The sequence below is a fragment of the Desmodus rotundus genome, chromosome 8, assembly GCF_022682495.2.
Source record: "Desmodus rotundus isolate HL8 chromosome 8, HLdesRot8A.1, whole genome shotgun sequence".
Taxonomy (NCBI): Eukaryota; Metazoa; Chordata; class Mammalia; order Chiroptera; family Phyllostomidae; genus Desmodus; species Desmodus rotundus.
In genome coordinates this window covers 81,262,415-81,280,034 of record NC_071394.1, presented here as the reverse complement: position 1 = coordinate 81,280,034, position 17,620 = coordinate 81,262,415, and the positions used below count along the sequence as shown (strand labels likewise).

At 35.9% G+C, this 17,620-nt stretch overlaps 1 protein-coding gene across 8 annotated transcripts; it reads left to right on the top strand.

The window, feature by feature from the left end:
• Positions 1-259: 259 nt before the first annotated feature.
• Positions 260-17,191, top strand: CEP15 (centrosomal protein 15). 8 transcript variants are annotated; one of them, XM_053930285.2, is made up of 6 exons: positions 260-329; positions 990-1,091; positions 1,716-1,796; positions 3,213-3,336; positions 10,398-10,472; positions 12,290-17,191. In XM_053930285.2, the coding sequence occupies exons 3-6, from the start codon at positions 1,744-1,746 to the stop codon at positions 12,422-12,424; spliced, it is 387 nt and encodes a 128-aa protein (XP_053786260.1). In that variant the 5' UTR covers positions 260-329; positions 990-1,091; positions 1,716-1,743; the 3' UTR covers positions 12,425-17,191. The 8 variants fall into 8 exon arrangements, with proteins under 8 accessions (XP_053786260.1, XP_024412372.2, XP_071078370.1 ...); XM_024556604.4 differs by having other exon boundaries at positions 1,713-1,796; XM_071222269.1 differs by having other exon boundaries at positions 280-376.
• Positions 17,192-17,620: the final 429 nt, after the last annotated feature.

The following is a 17,620-nucleotide window of genomic DNA, read 5'->3' as shown; positions in this document are numbered from 1 at the left end:
TACTTGGAAGACTTTTTCCTCACATCCACCTTCTACTATGACATTTTAGGTATTAACAAATCAGCTTCACTCTCGGAAGCCTTTTGAACATACTCAGGTCCCATTTCAACCTGCCTTGAAATTGAGCTAACACCAAACTCACGGCTCTTAACAACCAACTCAGAGATCCCTCCTTGAGCAGCACCACCTCACCTTGCGCGCCACAGGGCGGCCTTTTATAACGTCGTCACTACGTCACTTAGAGTCGCAGCACTGAAGTGGGTGTGGCCACGCCCTGGCCCTTGCACAGACCCAGCCTCTGCGCAGACTCAAGAGCTTTTCCGGAAGAGGTCAGAGTGGGGCGCGATGCGTGAGGTCCCACAGCATGACAGCACGGGTGGGCGCTTAGCTTTCCCAGGCAGCGCAGGTGCCTGCATGGCTGGTGGGGACCATGTTGTTCAGGGGGAAGGGTTGGGGTGATGAGGAAAGTTCATGAGTCCTCTGGATGGAAGCGGAACCTGGGGTGGTCAGAGGGCCGATGACTCTGAGACTGTGTGGATCTTCGTTTCAGAAGGCAGAATTTGTTGTGGGGTTTGTGTGAAGTGCTGGTGTCAGGCGTAACAGAAAAGAAGTTACCATAGACCAACTTTCCAGGATTTCCTTGACACTGCACTGGAAACTGGGAAGAAGGCAGTGAGGACTGGCCTGCAGTAATTCTAGCGGAAAATCTCTCTAACTCGATCTTTGTGAAGTGGGCCTTGGGGGGGGGGGGGGGGGGGGGGACTCTTCTAGTGATTGCTGTCCTCGGTGCTGAATGCAAGACAGTGGTCCCTGGAGGAGGAAACTCGATGAGGGCAGGGGTGGTGTTTGCAATTCTGTGGCTAGAGCTCAATCTCTCCATCAGCGCTGGACACTTGAGCGATCCGCAATCAGTGTTTCATTTCATAAAATTTAGGAAAGCCAGTACTTTGTTCCAAAAGGGAATTTCATTCCTGTCTTTTCTCCCTTAGGGCAGGCACCTTCAACTTTTGCACGCAATTAGATGATTTGCCTTCAGGTTCCGATCCTAAATTGAGAGCAATCTCTGTGTTGGACTAGGTTCTTCAGCCAAGGTGAGCTGGCTCATGTGCCATGAAAATGGGCTTTCCGAACTTCCCAAATAAGAGTCTTTAGCAGCCAGGGTAAAGTGCAGGGAGCAATGGTGCTTTACCCCACAGTTACATACAAAAAATCACTTACCTATTTGGAAAAGAGATGGTAGAACTGGGTGGTCTTCCAATAAAGTAAAGACCATGAATTTCCAGTTGGTTCTCATACTTCTTTGCCTTCCTATATGTGTGTGTGTGCACATGCATGAGGGATGGTGTTCCTGTGTTGGTTTACAGAGAAGATACTTCTCTTTCTATTGACTCCATAAAATGTTCACTAGTATTAGTACCAGCTGCTTGCTTGTTTTGAATTGTTTAAGGTTAAAATGTGGAAAGAAAAGAGGGAAAACATGAAATGTGTTGAATTTACCTGATTCACAGTATTCTTAGATGCATCTGGCATAAGAAAACTATGCATCGTAAATAAAAATGTTTTTAAATGCATTATTTCATTTCATACAGTATTATATCTCAAGGTTTTTTTTCTCTTCTGAGAGAGCAAATGAGTTGAGGTATTAAAATGATCAAATATTGTGAAGCTGAGGACATGTGGTAGAAGTAACTCTAAATGTTTTTACTATTTAGCAGAAAGCTTCTAACTCAGCTTTAACTAAAAATGACTTCCTTGTTCACTCAAGAAATTCGCCTGCCTAAAAGACATGAAGAAATGTAAGTTTCTTAAAAAGGCTAATCTAAATAAATAAATTATGCTGATTTTATTAGTGAAACATTGTGTGCACAAGAAGACTTAAAAATCTGAAAGTGTGTCATTTTAATTTTCTGACACTTTAGAGATTTTGGTCTAAGGGAATGTCATTGTCCTTAAGAATAACAAAGATTGAAAGATATAATTATGTTCTATATGTTTTTACAATTATGTTCTGTGTGTTTTTACTTTTGTTACTATTATCTAGACAATTTCATCCTTCCTCTCACCCTTTCTAGGCTACACACTGATATTTAAGGGACTTCTCTAAGCCTCTTACCCTGGGCCAGCTTCATGGGTATGTGACCTGTGCAGCCATAGGCCCTACACTTGGTTTAATGTCCTAATGCTGTACTCTTGAAATTCCTAATACTTTTTAATAAGGGGCTTCATATTTTGTTTTGCTCAGGGCACTGCAATTATATAGCCAGTCTTGCACTTATATTTTGTAATAACCCTTCTCCATCTCTGACTGTGTGCTCTCATGTTTTTGTTTTCTCTAATTAATCACCAGGCCCTCTTCCTTGATCTTTTAAGATATTTTATTTACAGAAATGACTGTATCAAAGTTTAGTTCTATGCTCAATAACAGCCCTGTGAAACAGTGTTTCTTGAGAATCTCTACAACTACTTGGGAAATGATTAGACTGTTACACATACTACTTACGTATTTTTTGTCATCTGACATATATACTTATCATTTAAGAAGATCAAAAACTTGTAAAATGAGCATTGTACCAGTGAGAAATTTTTAAAATATATTCTATATAACAAAGTAGTTTGATAATTCACTAACAACTTTTTACATCTTTCTTTAGCTACAGTTTGACCTTGTGGTGGGTTTGCATACATACACATAGCCTCTTCACTCATCTAGGGAACCATCATCTTTCTCTTAGGAAAAAGAGGAAAAAAATATTTGTATCACTTTTTCAGACATATGGAAGTATAGCACAATTCTAAATGTGTAACAGGAGATTTAGGAGTATTAAAGTGTTAAGCAGAAGGTTTTGTGCAGCAAGTTACATCAGTGTGTGTGTGTAGAGGTATATATAAGTGTATATACAAAGAGATGTTTATTACAGTTTGAATTTTCACCAAGAAATTAAAACATATGTTTTAACACTTTAAAATAATTTTAGAAGACCAGGGAGGCTAAAAAAGACAGAAGCATATACTTATGGTATATGTTAATAAAAATAAAAATAATTTTATCTAGATTTAAGACTTATTGAACTACTTAAGTTTTTTGCTGTCTTATTAATTGGCTTACAAAATAGGTTGAAGTACAATTAAGAAACGAATATTTTATATTGCTCAAGCAATAACATGTCTCCTTTTAAAAAACTCTATATATAATAATCTTCATTTTTTTCTAGAGTATCGCAAAGATTAAAGTCACTTCAACAAATGAAGAGTAAATCTGGAGATCAAAACAAGGCAAAGGCATCTCAGATTCAAGCAGCTGAGGCTGCATTTAAAAGGAACCTTAGTCTTTTAAAGGTAAGTTTCCAAGACTTGAGTATAAGGAATTTTTCCATCTTTGCAAAAGGTTTGAAGTGAATTTAATAATTCGATTTGTATAATGTCTTTGTTACAAGTAATAAATAGAATTAATGAAGCATCATGTTTTTTAGACCCATGTAGTGAGACAAGAAGCATATGAATTCTCATTTTTTAAAATGAAAAAAAAAGTGAAGGTTTTCAATCAACCAGAAATTTCAATGACTACAGAAGGAATTTTAAGGTCATCTTTTATGCAAAAAGTAATAAATATAAGATGTAGCTTTCAATCTTTCATCCTTTCTTTGTAGGGAGATTTTAAAATACCATAAAGTACCTATAATGTATTTACATGTAACTCAAAACTATTTAACATCATAAAAACAAGAACAATTTGATTTTGCCTTGGTGGGGCCACAGTCCACACATAGAATTCATATGTAAGATAACAGATTTTCAAGATCCCTTTGGATGATGATGGAGGGGGTGGTCAAAGTGTGTGATTGCGCAGGGCCTCACCATTTGGCCAATGTGCCCACTTGGAGTAAAATCATATGTGTAACATTTTTGGCTGCTTGCTATGCTTTGCTTCCAGAATTGTATGGCTTCATCCATAATTAAAACCCTAAAAGTTTGCTTCTAGTCAAGCTTCCAAGAGATCCTATGACTAAAACATTTGGTTCTAAGGCTATATTATTTAAGTTATAAAGAAGTGTTTTCAGTTTTTTATTGTTAAATATTTTCATCGATAGGCATGATATAGTTATCTTCTGTCCTCACTAGAGGATAAAGGAAGAGAAAATTCAGTTATCTTCTCAGCTTCTGGCAGTTTGAGCCACAGTAATTTAAGTCACAGCCATAGTGCTACCAAAGCATTCTATATTGCCATATGTCTTACTTGCCCAATGGTGTTTGCAATATTTATTTTTAAATGGAAATATATAGGGTAATCTGGAATTTGCTGTGAAAAAGTCAGAAAAATGAAATTAGAAGGCTTGAAGTCTTGGTTGCTACTTCTTGCAGCAAGTGCAGGTAATGTTTGGTTAATATTTTAATAAGCAAAGAATTTGATGAGTGCCCAGAGGGTCCTTATATTGAGCTAGTTCTAGTTAGAAAGTGGGGACCACAAAATGCATTAAGTCAAAGCTCTTCACTTCAAGTAGCTAACAGGCTTAGTTGGTGTCATAAGGTTGTCACACACAAAATATGAGACTTTATGTGATTAAACATTAAGTGATGTGGAACACTCAGCACTCTTATTCTAGGAGTAGCTGTAAAAAATCTTTGAGAGCTCAAATATTCTAAGAGGTCTCAGAGAGGAAGCTAAGCTGGAGCTGTGTTTGAATAGGCAGAAGGCAAGGCGTTCTGCTGGATTGTTACGGAAGAGCCAACGGAAGAGCCTTATTAATGTTCACAGGACCATGAGCTAACTGGCTTGGAAAGTCACAGAAAAAAAGTTGGATATGTATTGTGAGGTCTCTGGGTAAGCTGAGACTTTATGTAGAGATAATACAGTACTGAAAGTGTTTGGGCAAAAGAAAAATAAAGACTTATGTAAGAAACATATGAGAGGGTATTTAGGAAAGACTCATTTGCTATTTAGATGCAAAGTCATTTCAGGAATGGAGAGATTGGATTTAATAGAAGTATGAAATAACTGTCATATCTAGAAAGAAAATAATGAACTATTTCATAGTCATCAGAACCAGTGTGATATGGTATTTTTCTCCTGATTATCAAAGTAATATATTCTCACTGCAGAAAATTTGAAGAGCAAAGAAGATGAAATAACTTCTTTATCCTGCCCACCTAGGAACTAATATATTTTTGTGTATTTCCTTACAGTCTTTAATAAACATTTATTGAGCACTTGTTACATCCCAGATACAGATGCTGTCTCTTCCCAGTCTTTGTTTTACGTGTTTTGGATAATTATGTATGCAATTTTTTATCCTGCTTTCTCTCATAGTTTTTAACTTTGGAAATAAATTTAATGGCTCTATTACAGAAATTATTGTGAAAGTAAAATAAATAGGGCACGAGTACAGAATTTTGAGTTGGGAGAGACTTTTAAAAGCATACAGACTAGATTAGATTGTCATCTGAAGGTTTTCAAATTTTTTTAGCATAGGCACATTTTCAAAGATGTAAAATAGATAAAAGTGGACAGCTTTGGTCCAAAGCCCCACCCATTCAGCCCTTTTTTGTCTGCCCTGCTGTGGCTCTAAGGAACTGGGAAAACTACTAGTCTTCTCTAGTTCCTTAATTTAGAGATGAGGAAACCATAATAACTACTCCTAATACCCCTTGTCAAGAACAAGTTGAGTTACATCAGGATACGCACTTAAGTGCAGAATGTGCTTCAAAAGGTTCCATTAAAACTTAGAAGGATTCCTATAAAGATAGTAGTAGCAAAATAAGGATGATCTACATCTCCATCCATTATTTGATCTTAGAAGCTCTGGCTAATATAATAAACACTAAAATGGAATGAGCTTTAATTTTTGGACAGGAAGATGCAGCACTCACATTTTTAAATGGTATGGTTATAAACTAAGAAAAGCTAAAATTGTTTTAAAACTAGTATATTTTGAGTTGAACAAAATTAATGGATAAAAGGTGAACATCAATAGCAATTCTACAGATACAGCTGGGAAATATAAGAGATCACTTTCACATTAGCAATTAAATTCTAAAATACTTGGGAATGCTCTTAACAAGGGATGTCCAAGGGATGTACATTTCATTGGAAGATTTATGAGAAAATTTAAGTAAAAATACATGCCTTATTTTTGAGTGGGGAGTATTACTTTTCTAAAGTGAGTTGTCACAAAGTTATTTTTAGATTTACAAAATTCCAACAAAATGTGTATCAAACCCAATAAAATTTCTCTAAATGTATTTGCAAAAATAAGTTAGCAAGAATATCGAAGAATATTTTTTTTAAAGGAGCGATAAGGAAGAGCCTAGTCCCGTGAAAGATTCAAGCTTATTAGTAAAAGAATGAACAAGAATATAAGTAGAAGAAAACTCACAGTGAGGGTTTCATCAGTAAATATTGTAACAGATAGTGGACTTTGAAAACAGACTGAGTGATTTTTCCCTGTTAGTATTTAGAAAATGAAATTTATTTGCCTTTTAAAAACATAAGCATAATTGGTCTGCATTTGTAAGAGAAATAGAGGATTTTGTTACAAAAAACATTTCCATAACATAAACTGTCATCTCTCTCACCTTTATCCCCACAAAACTTAGTTTTACCCAAAAAAGGCAGTTTCATAGTAATGAAGGTCATCTCATGAGGAGGGTGGACAAACGCTCCAGGGCAAGAATGACTGGGACGGTGCCCCAGCACATTGGTGATGCCCTGAGGGCTTCCATGTAGGCGTGTCCTAGAAGCCCTCACAGGGCAGCCAGCAATTGGAGCCTTCAACAAACTGCCTGCCACCCAGGATGGCCAGTGACTTACAGGTCCATGTCTCTTTCCTCCTCACACCTCTCACTTTCTCCAATTCAATGAAGAATAAGTTTAATGAATGTTTAAGTGTTCCTTGTACCAATGACCCTGTACCTCATGCTTTAGTATCTTGTTTCTTTCACCCCAGACATTGCACCTCCAGCAGATTAAAAGATTAAACCCAGCCCAGCCATAGCTGAGTTTACTGTATACATTTATAGGGAGATATATATTGCTGGGCTGGGAGACAGGGGTGAGGTGGGGAGAAGGAGATCTCAATCCATGAGTGTTTGTGCTCCTGTTCACCTGTCCTAGTCATGAGTCAGCTCATTTATACAGGCTGCTGAATTCGGCCATTGTGTAACATTTACACCGTCATACACACTAGCAGCTTGTTTTTTAATTTTTATGAAAAATTTCAAACCTGTGTAGAAGAGGGAATAAAAGAATGTACTTCCTTGTGCTTATCACCCAGATTAAATAATTATCAAAACACGGCCAATCATGTTTCATCCATACTCCTCACCTCCCACCCCTCAGATTATTTTGAAGTTAATCTTCAATATCTCATTGTTTCATCTGTAAATAGTTCAGTATATTATCTCTATATTATTTCAGTATTTATCACTAAAAGATAAGGACTATTTAAAGAAAATCATAGTACATTATTAATCTAAGAAATTTACAATAATTCCTCAAATATCCAATCAGGATTCATAGTTCCCTGATTAATTGATTGATAGGAATCATGAATGTCTTAAGTTTCCCTGCCCTTTTAATTTCTTTGTTGAAGGAATTGGATCATTTGTCCTACAGACAAATATTGCTAATTTGTCTGTATATTGCTAATTATATAACTGAGGTATCATTTGGTATGTTCTTCTAGTTCCTAAATTCCTATAAATTGATAAATCTAAATTGTGCTGTACAACAGAAATATATGTGAGACACATATGTAATTTTAAATTTTCTAGTAAACATTTGTAATGAAATGAAATGAAATAGATTAAATAAAATGTCATTAAAAGTAATTCCATCGAAAATGCAAAATATCATTTCAAATGTAATCACTAGTGCTTTCCTTCTAGCAGCATATAGTCAAAGAATTTTTCAGACAAGCTAAGGAATTCATACTTAATCTCCTGTGTAGTGGGTATCATTTTTTTTAAATCTAGGTAAGGACTTATTTAAAGTAGTTTTTAGCAAAACTCATCAATTCCATGGTCAGTATGGATTGAACTAAAATGAGAGTCTAGGCATAAGTTCAAGTAAGTATTCAATAAATAGTTGTTGAGTGAGTAAGTGTAATAATAAGACCATAGCATTGGGAATGGCATGGAGAGGCTAGAGGAAACATCTTGAAGCTTTGAACTTTTAAATGACAGGGAATAAGAAGAGTTGAAGGTACAGGGTACCTAGGTGAATAGAATTCCCACTGTTATACATTCAATACACTCAGTACAAGACGATGAGTGTAGTTTTATTAGGCTGAGAAATAAGGGCTAGGAAGAAAAGTTATCCATCCCTCTACATGAATAGTGGAAGCTAGAGAAAAAACAATTTTGGAGGGAGAAAAAGTAAAAAGAAAGTGACAAATGTCACAGATCTTAAGCAAGCCCACTGTTAGGTTTATCTAACTGAGAAACGTTCTAAAAGAGAAACAAAGGGCCAGCTAAGGAGGAAGACAAGGACTCAGAGAGGGAAGCAAAACATCTACAGAAGTGAAATATCGCTTCAGGAAAAAGTGCTCTGGAGTGATTACCTCCTGTGGAAATGATGCAGAGGTGACAGTCAAGTGACTAAGCACAGGCCTGCTTCACCTGGTCACGTGTCCCCGCTGTATCTGTTTTCAATAAGAGAAATTTAGTATGCGTATTTTCTGATCTTTAAGAAAAATGTTGCCCTGGCCGGGTGGCTCAGTTGGTTGGAACATTGTCCCATACATTAAAAGCTTGCAGGTTCAATCCCCCATCAGGGCACATACCTAGGTTATGGGTTTGATCCCCCATCTGGGTGTGTACAGGAGGCAACTGATCAATGTCTCTCTCTCTCTCAAAAATAAAAAAAATATTCTCAGGTGAGGATTAAAAAATTATTTTAAAAAAGGAAAAAATGTTTATAATCTTGTCTATAGGTACTAGTGACGCCTAGATCTACCATTAACAATAACTCTGTAACTGTCCCTAGAATAATGGTATAATTGGAGTTGTTATTTTATTCTATTTGCTTTATAAAGTAAGAAATAATTTGTCTAGGACTTTGTAAAATCTCAATGTAATCACAGAAAAGTTATTCTCTATCTGCTGTAGTGTCAGCATCAAAAGCTTTTTAGCACATGTCTTCGATGTAAACTTCTGGGATGGGATGAACATGCTAATAGATGGGCTTTTTATTTCTAAATTGATGTTTTTCCCCTTCAAATCACCTTCCTCTAGACAGCAGGTGCATTAATAGCTGTGCAACTTTGGGGAGTCCCTTTAGGGAATTTCCTGTTTTTCCCTTTTACATTTCACACCCATCCCGTGCTCCCCGCGCAGCCATCTGCTGTCTCTTTTCTCCTGTTCAGCATTGGCTTCTTCACACCCACTCCCACGCCCTTTTCCATCTCCCTCCGTCTGTCCAACAGCCCTGTACTAAGATTGCTCCAATGCTTTCTTTTTTCTCTCAAATCACAAAGCTCAAAGGAGAGACAAAATTTACATGGCCTTCAACCAAGGTCTCTTGTGAACGTGGCAAATACAAGCAAGCACAAGACAACATAGGTGCTGATTTGGGAGCATTAATTTAAACAGAACTCAAATGTTTCTGGGCATGAACTTAATGCCTGCATCAAGGTAAAGTCTTTCCCAGTGTATGAATTACATTTAATTACCCTTGTGTTGGTATAATCATAAGAGAAAATACACATACCTACAAGTTACGCTCCAGATTAAAGCACAGTGCTTGAATGCCATCAGCTAAATGGTATACTACCTAGCGATAAAACGCATCATCGAGATTACCGTAGAAATCTAGGACTAAAAAGCTAGACAGTATGGTGAAAAGGTCTGTTGTGAAGTACTGAGGAATACTAGGAATATTTACATAAGTATAAAATTTAAAAGTGGGATACTGAACAAATGAAATGTGTCATTAATGTATTACATAATCCAGACAGACTCAATCGCTTTACTTTTAAGAACAGTGCAGTGTGGGTCTGGGTATCTGACTGTTTTTAGTATCTGAATATTTGACTATTTTAGCCATCTGACTGTTTTTAATGATTTTAGAACTAAGTTGGCACTCCGAACAGTTTTAGAGGAAGGTTTTTTTTTGTTTTTGTTTTCTTGAAAGAATTATTGACACTATATAAAATAAGTCAGAACTTAGAAGTACCACCCCCACATTTTATTTTAAAATAAGAAGCCCTGCACTCTCTATTTGAAACTGGTTAATTAAGCAATAATCAGTTCTCCTACCTCAGTGCCCCTCTATCAGTCCACACTGTATCCAGAGAAGAGTGAAGGGTGGAGATTTGGGATATTGGTACAGGTATACATTACAGGTGCCATTTGTGCATGCGATCTAAATACATTTTGTTTTTAAATGCTGATGTCTGTTGCAGGACATAGAAGGAGCAGAAAAGTTTCTACAGGCCCGGCTTCACCCATTTCCACCACCTGAGGTGGTTTCTCTTGAGGTGAGAGTCTTAAGGAACAATGAATGGTAAAGGAAGAGACCCGATCATTACAAATTTCATAGTGATTATGTCTGTATTTCCAAGATTAATTTATTCAACGAAAATAAACAAGACAGGTCTGGTCTTTACGTGTCCACAGAGCCATTCTTTGTACATAGTAGGTAATAAGTATCTTGATTTAAACAAAAATTTGATCAAGTGAAAATTGTATAAAGATTTTGTGTCTTTTCATCTAGTCACTTCGAAACAACTATCCTGTTAAACTCTAACAGAAAATACGCACTAACTATTAAGTTGGCAATAGGCCTAACCAAAGTGCTTTTCCCGTTGCTGATGTTACACATAGCAAGCAGTTCAGCCCTTCACCAAAAATTCAACCAACGCTATTTAAATACATTTTATGCAGTATAGTGTGGCTTTTATCTGTTTTATTTTTCTCAGTTCAAGAACAGATTGGGAAGATGGTTGGCAAAAATAAACCAAACCATAGTTGGCACATGAATGTATTTTTGATGAAAGGGAATTTACTACATATAGAATAGTTTGATTTGATATTTTTAATGACCTTTTTCAAATACAATTTTGCTTGCTGCCTAACCAGAGATGTGAATAGACTCAAATTTAAAGGCTGAGAATTTGCCCCTCAAATTTCTGTGTCATCTGGAGTAATAAGAAAAGCCAGTGATCAAGGAGAGAAAAAACCCTGGTACAAAGTTGTGCCCTGGGCATGTCTTTTTCTTTGTTGAATTCTCCAATACCTTACTCTGGCCCATATAGGGCCCACACAATAGGGGTTAATCCAGCCATGACTGGTGGAGAAATTCCCAACCACGGGCCTCGGGTGGTGTTTTCCTTAGCTAGTCTCGCACAGCAGGATGACCTTTATTTTCCGGACGTCGGGCTCTTTCTCAGACCACATGCATAGATGCAGAGATATGTAGAATCCCTCACCATTATCAACTTTCAGAACTCCTGTACCTTTTTAATGATCAGAGTGAATCACTATGTGTTCTTAATGCTAACTCTTTGGCTGAATTTCCCAAAATGAGATCGATAGTGGTGATGTAATACTAAATGCCCTCCTGTGATGCAGAGCTTTTGGCAGGTACTTTTCTTTGGCCTCTGTATGGCAGTCACCCAAGAAGCCACTGAAGCTTGTATACATGATATGCTGGTGATGTTGCATGAGCTTCTGTAACTTACAGACTGCTAGAGTCAGGCCAATAATACAGCACCTCAACTTCCAAGTTATTAGAATTTAAAAATGGTTAGGTAGGTAATCTTGATATTATTTTCTCATTATATAAAAAAAGGGAATAAATTAAAATTTGTTATATCAAGTGCTGTTAAAAGGTATAGTGGATGCATTTTTTAATGTTTTCCCCATGCAATTAAGGGGGTCGATTCACCTGAAGCAGGTCACGATTAATTATTTTATTGTAGTAAATTTAGTGTGGGTAATCATTTGGTGCGGGATTTGGAACATTAAACAAAAACATTTAATGTCTGTGGACATAAATGATACTGGTAATAAACACAAAGTTGGCCACAAGAGGGCGTGTAAAATCACAATAAAATTCTGAAACCTGTAATTCTGCCAGGCTCCGGTTTTACTGAGAAATTTGAAAATTAACACTAGTAAGTAGCCAGATTTTTTTCTAAAATTAACATAAAATATTCTGTAAAGGAGGTGCATTCTACATATATGTGTGTGTATACACACACACACACATTCAAGTGAATAAACATTTAGACTATTATGAAGAGCCAAGTTCAATTGCTTGATATGCTTTTTTACTTTGGGATTTTTTTTCCAGACTCTTTACTGGGCATCAGTAGAAGAATGTATTCCCAAATGGGAACAGTTTCTTTTAGGAAGAGCATCATATCCTATTGGTGTTGAAAATCAAAATGAAGCAGAAAATGAAGAAGAAGTTAAGGCACAGCAATAACTTCACATACTAGTTTTTAAAAACCTGCTTAGTAAAGCTGAATATTAAAGAATATGCAGGTAACTGCAGGAATTTTAGTAGTCAAATATATTCATGTTAACCCATTAACTCCTCAATGACAAAGACATGGGAATGTACTAGCAAGTCTTGGGTTACCCCTTAGAGACCTACTACCATTTCAAGGTCAAGCATTCTCTTTCTATCAAACTTATGCAAGTATTAAAAACCAATATTGAAAGGTGGACTGTTTATTCGATACATTGCTAAATGAGTGTTGTGTGTGTTTTTTTTTAAATCACTTAGTCATTCTCATCTAAACAGTGAATACCAGCTGTTCTGATTTTTCATTTCGTAGAATCTTTGCTTTTCAGTTATTTTATTATGGGGGCAAGGCCCAGGATCGAAGTGATTGTTTGCTCACTATTTTAGTTTCTTTTAACAAATGAAAAGACAGTCACGCTTAACTGCTTTAGTATAATAATAATCTATCAGAAAATAGATTCAGAGGATTTTGTTCCTCAGAGATAAACCTCTAAAAGTTCTGTAGTAAATAACCAAAATAAAGCATTTAATAAGTAGTCAGTTTCAGCAAGGCTGAAACTGGTTCTGAAAAAGGATACGTATTAAAGCTGGAGATGGTTATGGGATTTTGACTTGCCAACCCTGTGAGTGCAAATAACTCCTCTCTTATCTTATCTTTAAACTTGCCTTTCCTTCTCCCTTCTATTTTCATTATTTCTGAAGCAACTGTCAATCGGAAAACTTTGGGTCACAACCCTCCACAGCTCTGAGATTCTTCAGTGCACCGCAGCTTGAACACTCACAAAAATTATACTTTTCTAACGAGGAAGGCAGCTCTACTGATAAGGGAGTCCATGCTACGTTACAATGAAAGATTTTATATTCCAAACTGGCTTGTGTTTTTTAAAGAAGGTAATAGGAGAACTAAAACAAACTATATCGAAACGTTCATTGTGCTGATAAGTTTCTTTAAACTATCATCTTGGAAATACCCTGTTGAGTGGGTGTTGGTGTGGATAACAATAATGTTGCTTTCATAATATGCGCTGGCAGACTAGCACACTTCTCTACAGTTTTAACAGTTGTAATTAAGGAATAAACAGCACAGAGTGTCAGTCCGATGACAATTCCATCTATGGTGTCACAATACAAAATGCCACAAAATATTAGAACTGTTATATAACTATAAAGAGTATCAGCTTAAAGGCTGAGAGCCTTTAAAAAAGACAGAGAAAAGAAGAAAAAAGAAAACTGGCATAGAGACCAGGAAGAATTTATACCTTCTCAAGAATGTTCTGTCATGAAAATAAATTGATAATTTTTTCCTGTTACATTACAGTTTGGTTTCTAGCCATCCAGTTGATTTAGCAGGAGAATGCAGTACTTTTTAGCAGCTTTGAATTGGTAAACAGATTTAGATGTAGTAGAAAGGAACATGAGGAAGTTTTTTTTTTTTTAACATCCAATCTTTCCCAGCATATGCACATAAGAAGGTGAATGAAGCAATGTGAAACTTATTTCTCTTTAGTCAAGTGAAAAAAAGGCTAAACATTTGTTGAGATGGTAAAATATTGTGTCAAGCAAGTAGGCACATTCCAAAATTAAACAGTGGTTGATATGTTAACGTCCTCAAATATTTGAGTGTACACTTCCTTTGAGTTCTGTAAATTAAATCACCAGTAGGTTAGATTAAAATACAAAATGAATAGCAATTTAACCATCTCAAAAAAGGTTCAGGATTTTTCTCCCCTAAACGAACTTGCTAAATAGTTTTTAAAGGAAATGGAGACAACTGTACTTGAACAACAATAAAAAACAATAAAATAAAGAATGCTTAAGTTTAACATACTCTGGGTTAGGATCGAGGGCAAAAGGGAAAGTTTTTCTAGGTTTTAGCTGTATCATTTCTCCCATTTCTAGTTAATACCTTAAGAACTCCCAGAGATAACTTTATTCCTGGCCCCCACAGAGCTTTCTCCACCCCTCCTCCGTATAGACTGGAACAGATTGCACCACATGGTATGTGTGTGTTTGTGTGTGTGTGTGTGTGTGTGTGTTTTATTTCCATAGGGACATGGCTATCTCACCAAAGGTCTTTATATTCCTCGTGGCATATTAGCTTTACATAGGAATTTCCAAATATTGTTTTCTTAAGGAGAGACAAAATACCATATCTAATATATATTTTTGTACACAATTAGTAGTAATCAGACAGGAAAAAAGAAATACCATCTACTCACACCTTCCCACCTATAATTTAGTCCTCTTTCCATATGCTACATTGTACCTACTGTTTATCCTTCATGAAAACTATGAATTCATAATTTTTTTAGAATAATTGGGTTTTCAAAATAAGGGCCATTTCAAGAACTTGTTTCCACAGCCTTACTTGGATTGTTGCAAATCCATAAATAGTCAAAGCTCATTTTCTGCTGAAACACTTGTAGTATATGAAATTATTAAGCTATAAAATGCTAAGCATCCGAAAGAGCTGCAATTTTTTCCCAAACTTCAAAAATTAAATTTTGAAGTGCTAAGGAAAAAGCCTAATATTCTGGGAACCAGACCTCTAGTGTTCCCCGTGTATAAGGAGCAATGTGAATGAAATACAAGGCAAACCAACAGTTTTTCTCTGCATTGTGTACAAGGTATTTTTAACTGCTCACCTTAAGACTTAGATGAGAATACTAATCTCACTTTCTTTACAATTTTGTCTTCTCTGCCTCATTCTCCCTTTCTATAAAACAAACAAACAAAAAAACAATAAGGTGGATATGTGGATATATTTTTTAATCAAAATTAAACTTATTTGGAGATTGTTTTAGCACTTCTAAGATCATTGGAGACAGACTGAGGATGAGGTGAGGCTGGGTTATGTGAAGAACCAGAGTTTGCAATCACCATTTTTAGACAAGTAGAAGATATTAAGCTTTAAAACCAGTCAGTATAAAATGTGATGCACAAGACCATGAATTTGAATTATCTACAAAATAATTATTTTCTTTTCCTTCCTTACTCTATTAATGTCTTTTTACTCTAAGCCAATTCACATCCTTTTATTTTATATTTTTTGTAAGTCTGTTCTTTGAAACAATGTTTTAAATTCCCTGAAGAGTTTCTTCCCCCTTTTTAGGAGTTGCCCAAATATAATAGTTACCATGGCTTAAATGACACTTCATTTCAATAGTCTATTTTGACCTCTTCCACTTTAATTAGATTGCTGACCAAAGTCTACACTTCAGAGAAGGCAAAAACTACATGGTGAAATCAAAGAGGAAAAAAAGGGTGGAAAATATGGAGAAGGGAAAGAGGGAAAAATTAACTTTTTGAAAGCTTGGAGTTGCAACAAGGGTCTTTATCTGTCTCCCTGTCTCTCTCTCTCTCTCTCTCTCTGTCTCCCTCTCTCACTGGTGGTGTTTTTGTTTCTCTTATAATTTAGAAGTTAATTTGTCTTCATAGGCAATTTAATTCCCTATTGCTCATAAAAAGAACATTTAGAGTTTTCTGGGGCAAACATGGGGAGGTGTCAAACTTCAGCAATTAAGGGGAGGATTGATTGGTAGTTTTGACACCTGGCATTGTGATCCTCCTTTCTGGCCAGAACTGAGATTTTATCCTTACTAAAATCCAAGACAAGGAAAATGACTACAACAAAGACAGAGACTAAAAAATGCTTCTGGACATCATCTCACCTCTCAGAGTCAAGTTTCCTTGCTTACAAGAAAATGGGCCAGGTCCCCTGCCTTATAATAATGTTTTAAAGTTCTTCCTATTTTAAGAACTCTTAATTTGTGTCTCAGACAAATACTGAGACTCAGCTAAAGTAGTGTCTAGATTGACTACAATACAAATTAATAGTGAATTGAGGGGAAAGAGTGAAGTGTTCTTATTTTAGAAAGTGATGATTGAGTTTGTTTCTATCTTTTTTTTGTGATAATTGGGTCATTTAACTTCCACCATTAAGGTCAAAGTGTTCTTTATTATTCCTTCCTAAGTCCAGGTTATCAAAGTATGAGTTTAATGTTTTGTACAATTCTATTTTGGGGACAATACAGTCAAATTAAAGGGAGACAAAATTCTATTTATGTATTCTCTGTAGTCCATCTCTATCTTTTTATATCTCCCAATACAACATAATTATTTTTCATACTTTGTCTCCAACTATTTATAAGCTCTATAATACTTATCAACATACCCTTGTAGTAGACTGCTCTTCCAGAGAAAGAAATCCTCAGATGTTCAAAAGAAGCAAAATCTAAAGCCTTTTAAAATGTCCAGTATGCATGGAGGTGGATAACATTCAAGCACTATTCATTCGGGAGGTCTTACTGACTGCCTGCTCTGCAGCAGGACCATTTCTAAGCCCGGAGAATACAGCAGTAAACAACTCCCCCCCCCAAAAAAAATTCTTGTTCTCATGGGATTTATATTTTGAAGGGGACAGTGGGTAGAGGGGATTGAGAAAATAGTGATAAACAAAAGGTAATATTTGATATATTAAATGGTGACAAGGTCTATTATAGTGTTTTCTTAGTACAAGAAAACAAAGCAGTTTTTGTAGTTTCTCAGAACTAAAAATAGGCTTTTTTTCCCCTATTCAAAGATCTTGAGTTGGGGGTTTCCAGTGGAACAACATTTGCTCTGCTATTATTGGGTTGGCCAAAAAGTCTTAGTATTTTCCTTAAAATAAAGATGTGTTTTTTTGTTTTCATCAGTAACTTTATTGATTTGAATATTCTGAGCATGTTGGCCATTTCCCTTATGTTATAATGTTGATTGTTCTCAATAATGTCTCAGTTTGATTGCTATCAACTTCAACTGATCTACTTTATTGTAGAGCTTCTTCAAGGGAGAAATCCTCAGCATGAAACTTCACAAACCACTTTTGATACATTCGATCAGCCACAGCACCTTCTCCATACACTGTATAAATCTTTCTTTTGCATTTCAGTTGCATTTTTACCTTTCTTGAAATAATAGAGCATAATATGCCAAAAATGTTGCTTATTTTCTTCCACCTTCAATATTAAAATAGCTACTCAAAAATTCACCATTTCTGATAACTTTGTTTAAAATGCATGCTGATATGACAGCTGTCACAATACAACCTGACTGAATTGTTTCAAAAGAAGTTAAAGACAACTAAGCACTACTAGAGCCAGCCTGCCCGAAACC